Genomic DNA, 14340 nt, shown 5'->3' with positions numbered 1-14340 from the left:
TTGCTGTCAACTGTAGTCCTTGCGCTGAACACAAATGTCAACTGAATGCGTTTCAAAATTCCTCTTAATACCTTTTTCAACAGCAAAATAGAGATTAAGTGGAATCGTGTAGCGTGTTCAGTTTTTCTGGATTTTCTGGATTTATCATTTATTACATTAGTATACAGCTAACTCTTTAAGGAGAGTTCCCCGTAAGAAGCTTATGCAAACTCCCATCACAATGTTTAGCTACAGGTGAAGCAGATCTTAAACGCTTTGCATGCGCAGAGGTTAACAAAACAAAAGTCACCAGTGATTCATATGGCTATGCTCCTGCTGTAGAATGCCTTCTTGTTGCTGTTAGTAGCCTAGTAGCCATAAGATAACGGGATGCAGGCCTCTGACATAACTAAACGCAAGTGTTACTTGGAGATCTCCGGCAAGCACCCGGGTGGAGCTTGCACATTAGAACAGTGAGGAGTGTATGACAAAAACTTTGACACATATATATTGCTGTCACAGTTTAATTGATTGTTTAGTGATAAATGAATGGTGTTATAAAGCAGAAACTATAGTGAAAGGAGTTGCTTTGGAACATTTTAGATTTATATTTTATATAATTTGACATTATTTTGTATTCAAGACCTTTGTTGTGTAGCCTAGATGGGTCAGTCATTATTAGTTTCTATTTTCCTCTTATAGTACTTGTAGGTGGTACGAGTCTTGGACACTAATCAAATTTGGGTGGATGAGCCACTATTTTCCTTTTTTTTTTCTTTCTATTTACATCAAGTGGAATAGTTTACCTTTTCACCTGCATCTCCTTTAGGTCCATGTAGACCTGAATGACCCTGTTTTCCAGAAAACCCCTGTAATGGAAATATGAACATAATGCATGAGTAATATACAATTGATTAATTGTATACTAATAGTTACTTTATTATCAGTGAACTTGCTGAGAACTTTACTTCCTCTGACCCGTATTATAGAAGCTACTAGAAATTGAATGTAACTAAATTAGCTCTGAATATTCCTATCTCTAAAAGAGTCCCTAAAGCTGCAATACCTGGTCGGAAGGCCAGATTCTGTATTTAGGTGTGACACTCACTGTCTTACAGAGTGGTGTCGCTTTTGTAAACTTTTATACCCATAAAACACAACTTATAAAGGACATAAAGTGATTCTTCTCCCTACCGGTATCGTGGCTAGGTGGCATAGCTGTTTCCAAAATGGTGCTACTGTCGAAGATTTTCCAAAACCTCCCTATTATTTTGCCATCCTCTCTTATAGCTAGCCACCAAAAGCTTTTTATTTAATTTGTACACTGAAGAAGGAAAAAAGTGGATGCACTCACTGATCAGCAGCCCGAGGAAGTGCGTCTAGGGCGCAGGAAACAGTCTGTCGCTGCGAGGCTGCTCCTCTGCGTCTGCCCGCTATACCTGACTTTTATGGATCTGGAATAAAGAATTCGTCTGGCAAGATTATCTGAGTGAGTGCATCCACTTTTTTCTTCTTCAGTGTACCAGTTATTACTTATTCAGGAGTGCACCCTCAGTATAGCCCCACTGGTTGATGTGCCGGTTCGTGCTGTCCGTGACGGGACATTAGGTGGATTGCAGTGCCGGATCTACCTTTCTTTGGCATGTGTTTATTTAATTTATTTCTTTAACTATGCTGCTATCTTATTCAACTTGGTTTTATGTGCATTTTTCGTACTATGATGTGTTTTCCTGTGCACAATAAAGAAGGTGGTTTTAAAGGGGTACTCCGGTGACAAACTATTTATTTTAAATCAACTGGTGCCAGAAAGGTAAACAGATTTGTAAGTTACTTCTTTTCAAAAATCTTAACTCTTTCAGTACTTATTAGCTGATGATACTACAGAAAAAGTTATTTTCTTTTTGAATTTCTTTTTTGTCTGTCCACAGTGCTTTCTACTGACACCTCTGTCCATGTCAGGAACTGTCCAGAGTACGAGCATATCCCCATAGTAAAACTGGACAGTTCCTGAAATGGACAAAGGTCTCAGCAGAGAGCACAGTGGTCAGAAAGAAAAGAAATTCAAAAAGAAAAGAACTTTCTCTGTAGTATACAGCAGCTGATAAGTACTTGAAGGATTAAGATTTTTTAATAGAAGTAATTTACAAATCTGTTTAGCTTTCTGGCACCAGTTGATTTAAAATAAATTGTTTTCTACTGGAGTACCCCTTTAATGTGTGCCCGATAGCAACGTGCATCTAAAGGGCATTTGTTAGCTCTGTACGAGGTATGAAGTGCAAACCCCAGAAGTTAGGGCATAGACAGACAAAAAAGTACTATACCTGTACCATACTTGTACCATACTTGAATTGTATGCTAAAAATGCTTAACAGTTGAAGAGGCAGGCCGAGCTACAGTGAAATGCCCCCTCCCTTGAAGCATGAATTTACCTTTTCCCCCAGGTATCCAGGCAGTCCTCTACGGCCAACAGTACCACGAAGACCATCCTCTCCCTGTAACATAACAACCATATTATTTTTCTAAGGTCAGGGTAACGTGCCATATTTTGCTATATATTTGCTGCTTCATATTTTCCTACCCATTGACGTTAATGGATGGGAAAATAAGTAGCAAAATACAGCACATGTGGCCCGCCCCTAAATATGTTTTTTGTTACACCCAAACCTCCCATTTACAGTAATTAAAAATGTAAAAGCACTGAAGTTATTAAGACAGAAGTGGATTTAAAAGGGGTGTGAAATATAAAGGATCCATTTCTGGCTTTGGCTCCAAAATTGCAGCAGCAGCTTTCCAATAAATTGCCATGTGTGACACCAGCCTAAGTTACCATTTTTTTTTACCTGAAAAAAATGCCAGAAAAACGGCAACTGCTTTTTATTTAGCGTTTTTGTGTTTTTTCAGATGTGTGAATGCAGAGCACCTGACCCACTAAGTGTACGGAAGTACGGTAAGTATTGCATAGCATAGAAAGGTGGTTGAGCAGAAAACTATTTATTTCGCTGTTTTGAATGACATAGCTGTAGAATGCATCCATGTAGGTTCTCCTGCAGTAGTGGAAAATATTGCAACCTCTGTATATGAATAAATGCCATTTATATTGAAGGCAGAATACTGCTTTACTATCCTTAGTATGTATTACTGTAGGCTCCAATTTGTCTACAATATTTTAGAGAAACTTATTTATAGCCAGTTTGCAGCAAGATTTTAAAAGACAAGAATATTCCCACCTGAATTCCAACTCTTCCTTTACAGCCAGATGATCCCATTTGACCAGGTTTCCCCTATAGATAAAGATGTCAATATATTACACACAGTATCAAATAAATCTCCAATGAATCCATAGAAGTATCCACCCACAACCCCCTGGAAATCTACCTTCAGACTGCAGCTTAGCTAATCGTTGGCTGCCGCGATGTACCGCCTCTGCCAGTGATAGGCTAAGAAGCAGTGCGATGTATTAGGCCCTGGCTCCAGGACAAAGACCAGTGCTGGGGCTCAATATGTCACACTGTCACTCAGCAAATCACTGGCCAAGGCGGGGTCACAAGAACCAGGAAAAAGTTTTATCCCAGAGTACCTAAAACTTATCTTTTAATATATAATTTAAAAGGATAGATGTAATCAAAACATGAAAGACATACCCCTGCAGGAAAAAACAATCCAAGAAGTAAACAATAATCTTGATGCATGGCACTTCTCTTATGAATAATACCAATAATAATAACAATCATATGCAATGTCTCCACAATGGTTGTAAGGGATGAACAATGATATCACACACAGGAAACTTTCATAGTTGTACACAAGGCCTCAAAGTCATGTTTCCACCACCTATCAATATGGTTTCATCAGGAAACTAATTAATAGTTTCCTGATGAAATCATATTGAAAGATAGTGGAAACACGTTGATAGATGGGACAAAGTATATTAATAAATTCATTTATAGGGGCACAGTATATAAGTAAATTAATATATGAGGCACATATTCAATTCAATTAAGGGGCATAGTGTAATAATACATTCATATGTGGGGCACAGTATATAATACATTTATGGGGGCACATTATGTAATTTATTTATGAGGTAGAATTTATAATTATTTAATTTATGTGGGTACAGTATATTAAAGGGGTTATCCAGCCATTAAAAAAAAAAAAAACTAGATGCTGTTGGGGAAGAGGGAAAAAAAAATATCACTGATTTGCTTGTTGGGCAGGTCCTGCTGCAAGTGTACATTTTAGAGGAAGAAAGATAAATGGGGGACTGGATGGAGATGAACAGGAGCTGTGGAATACCTCTTTAATTTGTATATATGAGAATATAGTATATTAACCCCTTAACAACCTATGAAATTTATAAACAACATGGGTTTGTTAAAGAAGTATGGAGAAGGTTTGGGACTGTAACGGAAGATCTCAGATAAATCAATATAATACAAAAGCAATGCATTGAATTGAATAAACAATTGAATAAATGCTTATCTTTTAAGTGGTGTTAAAAATTTTCAAAAATGTTCTTAAAAATATAACATTTTATACATTTAAATCACCACTGTGGTGTGTCACTGCGGTGAATGGCGGGACCACGGGTGTTGCGGTGTGAGTAGTGGGATCTGATGTTATTAACCCCGGGGGTCAGATGGTATTAACTCCTATGTGTTTGTGGTGACACCAGTGGGGTTTTCAGGTTCCGGAACACCACACGCCCGGATTCTCCGCTATCCCACGGGCTAGTAGTGAATAAAAAGTCCACAACCAGTTATGGGTAAATGGAGGCTTTACTGATAGAAGACAGGTGTAATTAATTCCCAGAGAGGTGGCCAGTACCCAGAGGACCTCGCAGCTTACTGGACCAATACTTGTAATAAACTTGACTTTGACTTGACTAGATGTAGTGACAGCAGACATAGACTTGCAGACTTATTGGATAGACTTGTAGCTTTTGAGGTACTCCAGATGTTGATTACTTGACTCTAAGGCCTCTGGTGCTTGCTGCCTCAGCAAAGACTTTGATGTTACTCTCAGAAGAGTCTGAGGAAAAAGAGCAAATTAAAGATGGCCACCCCATTTTATAGTGGGGGCTGGACTAAAGCCCATTGGTCAAGCTGTGGGTCATAGGTTGTGTGACAGGCTTACTCACAGGTCCTTGGGACCTCCACAGGTCCTGTATACTATCTAGACATAGGGATCCTGTCTATGCATTAAAGGAACATACACACATTTATTAAACCAACAGGAGAACAAGGGGAGACCCTGCAGGGGAGCCCCCAGGTCACTGAGGAACTCAACCTGACAGGGCCTACAGGTAGCACAGGAACATGTACCTGTACTGGGACATCACACCACTCTTTTTCCATTTTCTTTTAAATGAAAACAATGTAAACAGTATTTAATTTATTCATATACTAGCTGATTACCCGGTGCTGCCCGTTTTTTCCTACCTTATCCTTGTGGGGGAGGAAAAGCAACAAAGGAGGAAGCTTTTATCCAATATATCCTGTCCCTAAATCCTGATCCCATATCCCCACCTCATATCCCCACCCCAAATCCCCTCCTCATATTCCGACCTCATATCCTGTCCTCATATTTTGTTCTCATATCTCGACCCCATATCCTGTCCCTATATCCCGACCGCATATTCCGACCCCATGTCTCGTCCCCATATCCCGTCCCTATATCCCGTCCTCGTATCCCATCCCATATTCCGACCTCATATTCCGACCTAATATCCCGATCCCATATCCCATCCTCATATCCCTATCTCATATGCCGTCCTCATATCCTGTCCCCATAGCTAATCCTCATTTCCCGTCCTTAGGTGGGAATGATATTGTAAGCTGAAAATAAAAGTTGTGTGGCTTAAAAGGTGATTGTGTCTTTGTGAGATGGGACATGGCATGCAGGGAAGGTGTGGCTTACCAGCCGGACTGACGCATTCACCAGGAGAAGCAGAGAGGAGCTTGTGGAGTAAGGCACCAGAAGTCCTATATACTTACATGGGACTTCACATATGGGGGCAGGTTAGGGGTTAATTTAACTATTATATATTTTTATTTGACATATAAGTAACATGTGACCAAGTATTATAGAAATATCTCCAGCTGTTTGGAAGTTATGCAGGAACATATATTTCCAATAGACTTGTATGGGACTTTAAATAAATACCCCGACTAATGGGGGTAGGTAAGGGTTAAATTACCTATCCTATGTTTGTTGTTGACATATCAGTAACATGTGTTCCAAGTTTCATGAGATATCCAGTGGTGAAAAACGTATCCCCTATCAGATCAGATAGCTGGGGTCCCCCGCGATCTCCTGTATGGGGCCCTAAAAGCCCGCGGGAAGGGGCGTGTTGACCACTGCACGAAGCGGCGGCTGACACGCCCTCTCAATACAACTCTATGGTATAGCTGGAGCGCTGCCTTTGGCAATCTCCGACTCTGCCATAGAGTTGTATTGAGGGGGCGTGTCGGCCGCTGCTTCGTGCGGTGGTCAACACGCGCTATCTGGCCAGCGAGCCGGGGCCCCGTACAGGAGATCGCGGGGGGGGGGGGGGGGGGGGGGGGGGTTTGGGTAGGGGGAGGTTGCCCCAGCGGTCGGACCTCCAGTTATCTGAAGCTTATCCCCTATCCTTAGGATAGGGGATACGTTTTTCACCACTGGACTACCCCTTTAATATCTTTAACGGTTTGGAAGTGATGCTGGAACATACACACACACGTTGATGGGGGTGCCTCTATACTCACTGCAAGAAAATTAAGTAGCCAGCCAGCATCCGAAGCCCGGGCTCATCAGGGCTGGTGAAAGGATTTTTGTCACCCTAGGTAAAAAACATTTTTGCCACCCCTTGACCGCGACTATTGATGCTCCACATTACTACTGGGGTGACGCACTGTAGCAAACCTCCTCCTCATGTAATCTCTTTACTACTATGGTGACACACTGTAACAAACCTCCTCCTCATGTAATCTCTTTACTACTAGGGTGACACACTGTAACAAACCTCCTCGCCATGTAATCACCTTACTACTAGAGTGACACACTGTAACAAACCTACTCCTCATGTAATCTCCTTACTACTGGGGAGACACACTGTAACAAACCTCCTCCTTATGTAATATCTTTACTACTAGGGTGACACACTGTAACAAACCTCCTCGCCATGTAATCACCTTACTACTAGGGTGACACACTGTAACAAACCTCCTCCTTATGTAATCTCCTTACTACTGGGGAGACACACTGTAACAAACCTCCTCCTCATGTAATCTCCTTACTACTGGGGTGACACACTGTAACAAACCTCCTCCTCATGTAATCACCTTACTACTAGGGTGACACACTGTAACAAACCTCCTCCTCATGTAATCACCTTACTATGGGGGTGACACACGGTAACAAACCTCCTCCTCATGTAATATCCTTTCTACTGGGGTGACACACTGTGACAACCCTTCTTCTCATGTAATCTCCATACTACTGGGTTGACACTATAGCACACCTCCTCGTCATGTAATCACCTTACAATTGGGGTGACACACTGGAACAAGCCCCCTCCTCATGTTATGTCCTTACTACTGGGGTGACACACTGTCACAACCCTCCTCCCCGTGTAATCTCCTAATTACTGTGGTGACACACTGTAACAACCTTATTCTCATGTAATCTTCTTACTTCTGGGGTGATGACACACTGTTACAAATCTCCTCCTTATGTAATTTACCATACTATTGGGGTGATACACAGTAACACACCTACATATGCTGTAATAGTCCGCACACAAACCCCCATTGGCTGTCAGTAGTGCCATCATTGTCCTCTATAGCCTGAGTGGTGGCGGAGGGATGGAGATGAAGTTGTGATGTCATGAGGCAGAGGACATCAGCGATCATGCCTGTCTGTCCCTGAGGAGCACATCCCTGCTGAAAGAAGTACTCCTCTGCATTGGATAGATGTAATCACTCAGGAGCCAGGGGTAGAGGGGGGTTGGGTGGTTGTATGCAGGCACATGCAATGTCAGGATGCTGGGCGGACTTGACCTGCCTGTCTGCCTCAGAGGTAGCACTGCACTCCTCCAGGAGGCAGAACCATGCAAATTTTTGTAGTACAGGGGGAAGGGGGGTGCGACGGTGGTGCTGGCTGGGCAGGTGCTTTGAATAAGTGGCGGGTGCTTTATATGCTGGCTACTAACTTTATTGCAGTGGGCAGCGTGGCGCCTCCATCAAGAGGATACTCTAGGCAGGGCAGAACCGGCCCTGCCGCTCATCCAAAGCACCCACATTCCCCCTCACCCTGGTGCCATAAAAATCACCCTCTGAGGTAGGCTGGGTTCACACCACATTTTTTGCAATACAGTCGTATACAGAACTGTATTAAAATCAGTACGCATTGACTCTCCATTGAAAACCGTATGCCAAAAGTTGCATCCAGTTGTATCCGTTTTGCGTCTTGTACGGTTTTATCAGTTTTTTTCCTGTTACCCAAAACCGTAGCCTACCACCGTTTTTGGTCCGGGTGAAAAACCGTATTGAAACGTATACATTTTTTAACATGGTAGTCAATGGGAACCACTGTTTTTTTCTTGGAATTTCAATCAAACAAGTGAAAAATTATTCATAATGGAGTGAAAAGTTAAAAACTTATATGCTTTTTTTCTTACCATATACGGCTTTCAACCATATACGGATTAAAATTTGTACACACGTTTTGATACAGTCTAGTCAGGTTTTGAGAAATCTGTTTTTTAACAAAAACCTGATACAGGAAATGTATTGCAAAAACATGGTGTGAACCCAACTGTAGACAGTGAGGTCAGGTCTGTCTAGCATCCAGACATCGCGCGCGCCTTTATACATCCGCCCCAACCCACAACCCCATCGCGCATGAGCAATCCCATCTGTCTGCCTCAGAAGAGTACTGCTTTCAGCGGTGCCGTGCTCCTCAGAGGCAGACAGGCAAAATCCTCTGCCTCATGACATCACAACTCAGTCTCCACCCCTCCGCCATCGCTCGTGCTATAGAGGACAATGATGGCACTACTGACAGCCGATGGGGGCTTGTGTGCAGATTCTTACAGTATGGCCCTGATTTACTAAGAGTGGAGTGTGGGTTTCTTTGTGGGTTTTAATTCTCTACAATTTATTTTCCACGATATTTACTAAGGTTTCCCTACATTTTCCACTTTCCCTACACTTTGCTTTTTTTTTTTACACATGCTCTGATCTGTAGGCTTTTCCTCAACTCAAATCCATCACATTTTATGTGGAAACCTTAGTAAATATGTTGGGTTTTTGTGAAAATGTCGAGAACACGCCCCTTTTCTGTGACCACGCCCCACCAGAATCTGGTGGACAACCCGACAAAGAATGTGGGGTTTACAATAGTAAATCAGGGCCTATGTGTAAGTGCATGATAATTCATGTTTGTTACAGTGTGTCACCCCAATAGTATGGAGATTACATGAGAAGAAGCTTTGTCACAGTCTGTAACCCTAGTAGTAAGGAGATTACATGAGGAGGGGGTTTGCTACAGTGTGTCACCCTAGTAGTAAGGATATTACATGAGAAGGAGCTTTGCTACAGTTTGTCACCCTAGTAGTAAGGAGATTACATGAGAAGGAGCTTTGTTACAGTGTGTCACCCTACTAGTTATTAGATTACATGAGAAGGAGATTTGTTACAGTGTATCACCACAGTAGTAAGGAGATTACATGAGGAGGGGGTTGTAAAGCTATATTAACACTGCAGAATTTCCGCATGCAGATTTTTTCATCAAATTAAAGCCCAATAGACTTCAATGGGATTCCGCACCACCATTCACACTGAAGAATTTCTGAATGTGGATTCCACAAGGAATCCACACCAATTACGCACGAAATCCGCACAAGCCAGAAGCCACCCAAATGAATGAGGAGGCGGAATTGGTGTGGATGTGTGGAAATTCTGCCGTGTGATTATAGCCTTACAGTGTGTCACCCCAGTAGTAAGGTAATTACATGACAAGGAGGTTTGTTACAGTGTGTCACCCCAGTAGTAAGGTGATTACATGACATAAGGATGGGGTTTGTTACAGTGTGTCACCCCAGTAGTAAGACAATTACATGAGGAGGTTTGATGCAGTGTGTCACCTCAGTAGTAAGGTGATTACATGACATAAGGATGGGGTTTGTTACAGTGTGTCACCCCAGTAGTAAGACAATTACATGAGAAGGAGGTTTCTTACAGTGCGTCACCCGGCAAAATTAGCTTTCGCCTAGGGTGGCAAAAATCCTTTCACCAGCCGTGTCTATAGCCTAGATACAGTATACCAAAAAAATCTAGTAAAAAAATGGTCTAATGTTGAACGACCATTACTGGTATTGTCACCTACCTCACATAAGCAAATTATCTTGTAACATTTGCTCCATATAGATGTTTTACTTTATTTTTATAACTAAAAGAAGCATTTACAGTGCATAATTTATCTCTTCACTGATTCTCTGTTTTACATACATCTAAATTACTTGTACACGTGTTGTGATTTTTTTTTATTACAAACTGCCAAAAACCATAATTCCATCAGGTTTTATGATTTATTCTTGTATAGGTACCAGGTTTTAGTGTGTGTTTGTAGGCTAGTTCATCTTACCTTTTCCCTTCCGGCACCATTGTATCCAGGCTTTCCAGGGTCCCCCTTTTTGGAAGAGAAGTAAACAGCATTATTAACGTAAGGCAAATGTCTTTCATTTTTAGAAATACAAGTATGTTATTGTAGCATAGCATACCTTCATCCCTGGCTCTCCATTGTCTCCCTGTAAATTGCATCAATTATTAGTAAGGTATTTAAAACATTGTAGGTATTAAAATAAAGGTAAATAAAAAATTTAAAACATACTTGTTCTCCATTCTGTCCAGAGTAGCCCTTTATATTTTAAATAAAAGAAAAACATAAGAGTATATTAATAGAAACCAACGATATGTAAATACTATAACATATGTTAAAGAGGTATTCTGGGTAAAAACATTTTATCCCCTATCCAAAGGATACGGAATAAGATGTCTGATCGCAGGGGGCCCGCCGCTGGGACCCCCCGCGATCTGCCTCCAGCACCCGCATTCTATGTGGGAGCTGCGTCTCCAGTTTCGGAAACTGGCATGACGTCACGCCCGGGACTGGGGACGTGATGTCACGCCATGCCCCCTCCATTCATGTCTACGGGAGGGGGCGTGACGGCCGTCACGCCCCCTCCCATAGACATGAATAGTGGGGGAGGTATGATAGTTTCATGTCTAAAGTTGCTGAGATTTTCTGTATGACTGATAGACCTTTGTCTATGGAGATCGTAAAGTTGATTTCATGCTGACGATTACAATAAATGTGGGCGGAACACCTGAAATCAATTATTAAGGGGGTGCCTGTATACTTTTGGCCACATAGTGTGGGCTTCAAAAAGAGCCTAGACAGGTAGAGAACAATACACATTACAGAGAGGCGCCGTTAGACATCCCATCCATATATGCTTTTTGGCTGTATCTTCCAGTCGGTCTCGTTCACTACAGATGGATACTGCCTGTGGGATTGTAAATAAAGTGTGATTCCAGGCCCATAATGGCCCACTAAATACCATTGAAAATTGCAAACAAATGTAATCAAAGGCAATGGAAACATGAGGGACCACTCTAATGCTCTAAGCACGGCTAGTCTAAAACAAGCAAAATCCTATAAGAAAGAGAATGTTTAGTTAAATAACTGAAGATGTAAATGTACCTTTGGACCAGGAAATCCTATTGGACCTTCAATACCCAGATCACCCTGCAGAATATATATTGTCATGAGAATGCAAGCACCAAATATTAATGAAAACATGAGACCAATATTTCACATGGACTTGATATACCATATATACTCGAGTATAAGCCGACCCGAATATAAGCCGAGGCCCCCAATTTCACCCCAAAAACCCAAGAAAAGTTATTGACTCGACTATAAGCCTAGGGTGGGAAATACATCATCCCCCCCCCGTCATCTTCCAGACCCCCGTCATCACCCCCCCCCCTTCATCATCACCGCCTGACAATCCCTTGATCAGTGGTCTTCAACCTGCGGACCTTCAGATGTTGCAAAACTACAACTCCCAGCATACCCGGACAGCCGATGGATGGGAGTTGTAGTTTTGCAACATCTGGAGGTCCGCAGGTTGAAGACCACTGAGAAGGGATTAACAGGCGGAGAGTTCACTTGAGTTTTTGCGTGACCAATTGTACTTTGTAATGACACGTTTCTTTTCATTTTACGTAGTTATTGTAAAAAGTGATAGGTTCTCTTTATTCTGTAGGTCAATGTGATTGCAACGATACCCAATTTATAGAGTTTCTATTATTGTACTACTTTAATAAGAAGTCAAACTTTAATAAACAAAATCAGTATATTTAAAATTGTCCTCTTCTGATCCCCAGCATTTTAGATTTTAGTTTTTTCTCCATAATCTGTAGTTTTTATCAGTACCATTCTTGTTTTGACGTTTTTGTTAAATGCTTTTTATAATTTTTTTCTGATATATGATGAAATTTAAAATCTGTATTTTTGGACTTTGGTATTTTTATTTACATTTAAACCATTCACCATATGGGATTATTAACATAATATTTTCATAGATCAGACATTTTCACATGTGGTTATACCAAGTATGTTGATTTGTTTTTCTTTTTTTTTTTTATAAAATGGGAGAAAAGAAGAGAGTTTTATTTTTATTAAGGGAAGGCTTATTCATTTTTTTCCCCTTTTTTTACACATTCTTAGTCCTCACAGGGGACTATAAATTACAATCTTTTGATTACTGATCAGTGCTATGTATAGACAATGGCCGACCAGAGAAGAAGACCCAAAGATGGCAGTAGGAGGCAGGTAAGGAGATCTCCAGCTGCCATCCTAGCTTATTTGATTCCCGCAGCCATGGGCAATCAGATCAGCCACGAGAACTGCCACATAGCTGCAATATTGCTCATGGAATCTGAGGGGTTAATGGGGGACATCACGTGATCGATGATGTCTATCATTACCGGCGGTCTACACTTGCTCCTGCACTTGTTTCATAGCCGTGGCAGGCCGCAATACGTACATGTACGCTAAGTCCCAGGTGTCCCAAGTAACTGAACACCCTGTGTCCTCTAGGGGTTAACTGTGGTTTGTTATATGAGAACAACAGATAGTATTTTAGCCAAAACCAGAAGAGATCACAGAAAAAGCTGCAAATCTTTCCATTATAGTTTTGCTTAGTGTTGGTTCCATGCTTGGGTTTGGCTGAAAATTCTGTCTTAAATACTAAGGCTTGTTTCACACCACAAAATTACTCCGTTTTAAAGATCTGTATGGAGTTCCGTCAGAAAATCAGCTGTAAAACAGCAGTTACAAAATCCTATAAAGTCGTTAGAAAATCCCATTGTAGTTTATGGGATTTTTCTAATAGCCGTTTTAACCCGTTATTAATAACGGCCGTTATTTTGTGACGGAAGATAATAACGGGAGAAATAGTGTATGCACTATTTCTCCCATTACTATCTTCCATCACAAAATAATGTCCGTTATTAATAATGGGCTATAACGGGTTAAAACGGCTATTAGAAAAATCCCATAGACTATAATGGTATTTTCTAAGGGCCGTATAGGATTTTGTAACTGATGTTTTACAGCCAATTTTCAGACGGAACTTCCAACGGATCTTTAAAACTGAGTAATTTTGTAGTGTGAAAGGGGCCTAACAAAAAAACTGAGGTACTAGGTGTGAACCTAGATTTAATATTACTTTTTATGTTACATATTTTTTCTGCTGGCAGATCTATAATTTTAACCCCTAGAGGACGTAGGACTGTACTCCCTGCCTGACTGGTACTTGGCACATCAGAACACATTTGTACGTTCTGAGTCCCATCCAAACTATGAAGCGAGTGCAGGAGGTGTGCACTCTTCATATACTGCTAGATGCCCTGCTATTAACCATTTAGAGGCCATGATGAGTACTGATCACCACATTTAAAGTATTACAGAGACTCTTTGGACCACCTGTGGCATGATCACAGGGATCCGATGAGTCAAAATGGTGGTCCGAGCTCTGATCTCATCTAAAGTTGTAGATAGTTATTGCTTGGCTACTGAAATTAGCTGTACATAGTGGGGGATATTTATCAAAACCTGTCCAGAGGAAAAGTTGCCCAGTTGCCCATAGCAACCAATCTTCTTTCATTTTTAACAAGGCCTCTGCAAAGTGAAAGAAGCGATCTGATTGGTTGCTATGGGCAACTGGGCAACTTTTCCTCTACACAGGTTTTGATAAATCTCCCCCAGTATGATTACAATATAATTTGTGCTCCTTTTTAGTTTTTGGTT

At 41.3% G+C, this 14340-nt stretch overlaps 1 protein-coding gene across 1 annotated transcript in view; it reads right to left on the bottom strand.

Annotated features, from left to right (window-relative positions):
* LOC130272610 (collagen alpha-2(VI) chain-like) overlaps positions 1–14085 on the bottom strand; it is a 102543-nt gene extending 88458 nt beyond the window's left edge. The window contains exons 1-8 of the mRNA XM_056518443.1: positions 14017–14085; positions 11725–11769; positions 10852–10878; positions 10742–10768; positions 10606–10650; positions 3207–3260; positions 2409–2471; positions 786–848 (exon numbers count right to left, since the gene is read on the bottom strand). Of these exons, the coding sequence (XP_056374418.1) occupies positions 786–848; positions 2409–2471; positions 3207–3260; positions 10606–10650; positions 10742–10768; positions 10852–10878; positions 11725–11769; positions 14017–14025 (333 nt within the window). The 5' untranslated portion in view covers positions 14026–14085. The remainder of the gene's footprint in view (positions 1–785; positions 849–2408; positions 2472–3206; positions 3261–10605; positions 10651–10741; positions 10769–10851; positions 10879–11724; positions 11770–14016) is intronic.
* Between the last annotated feature and the right edge of the window lie 255 nt (positions 14086–14340).

This window comes from Hyla sarda, chromosome 5, assembly GCF_029499605.1.
Source record: "Hyla sarda isolate aHylSar1 chromosome 5, aHylSar1.hap1, whole genome shotgun sequence".
NCBI classification, from domain to species: Eukaryota; Metazoa; Chordata; class Amphibia; order Anura; family Hylidae; genus Hyla; species Hyla sarda.
Note: the sequence above shows the minus strand (reverse complement) of the source record. Positions and strands in the feature narration are given on the sequence as shown.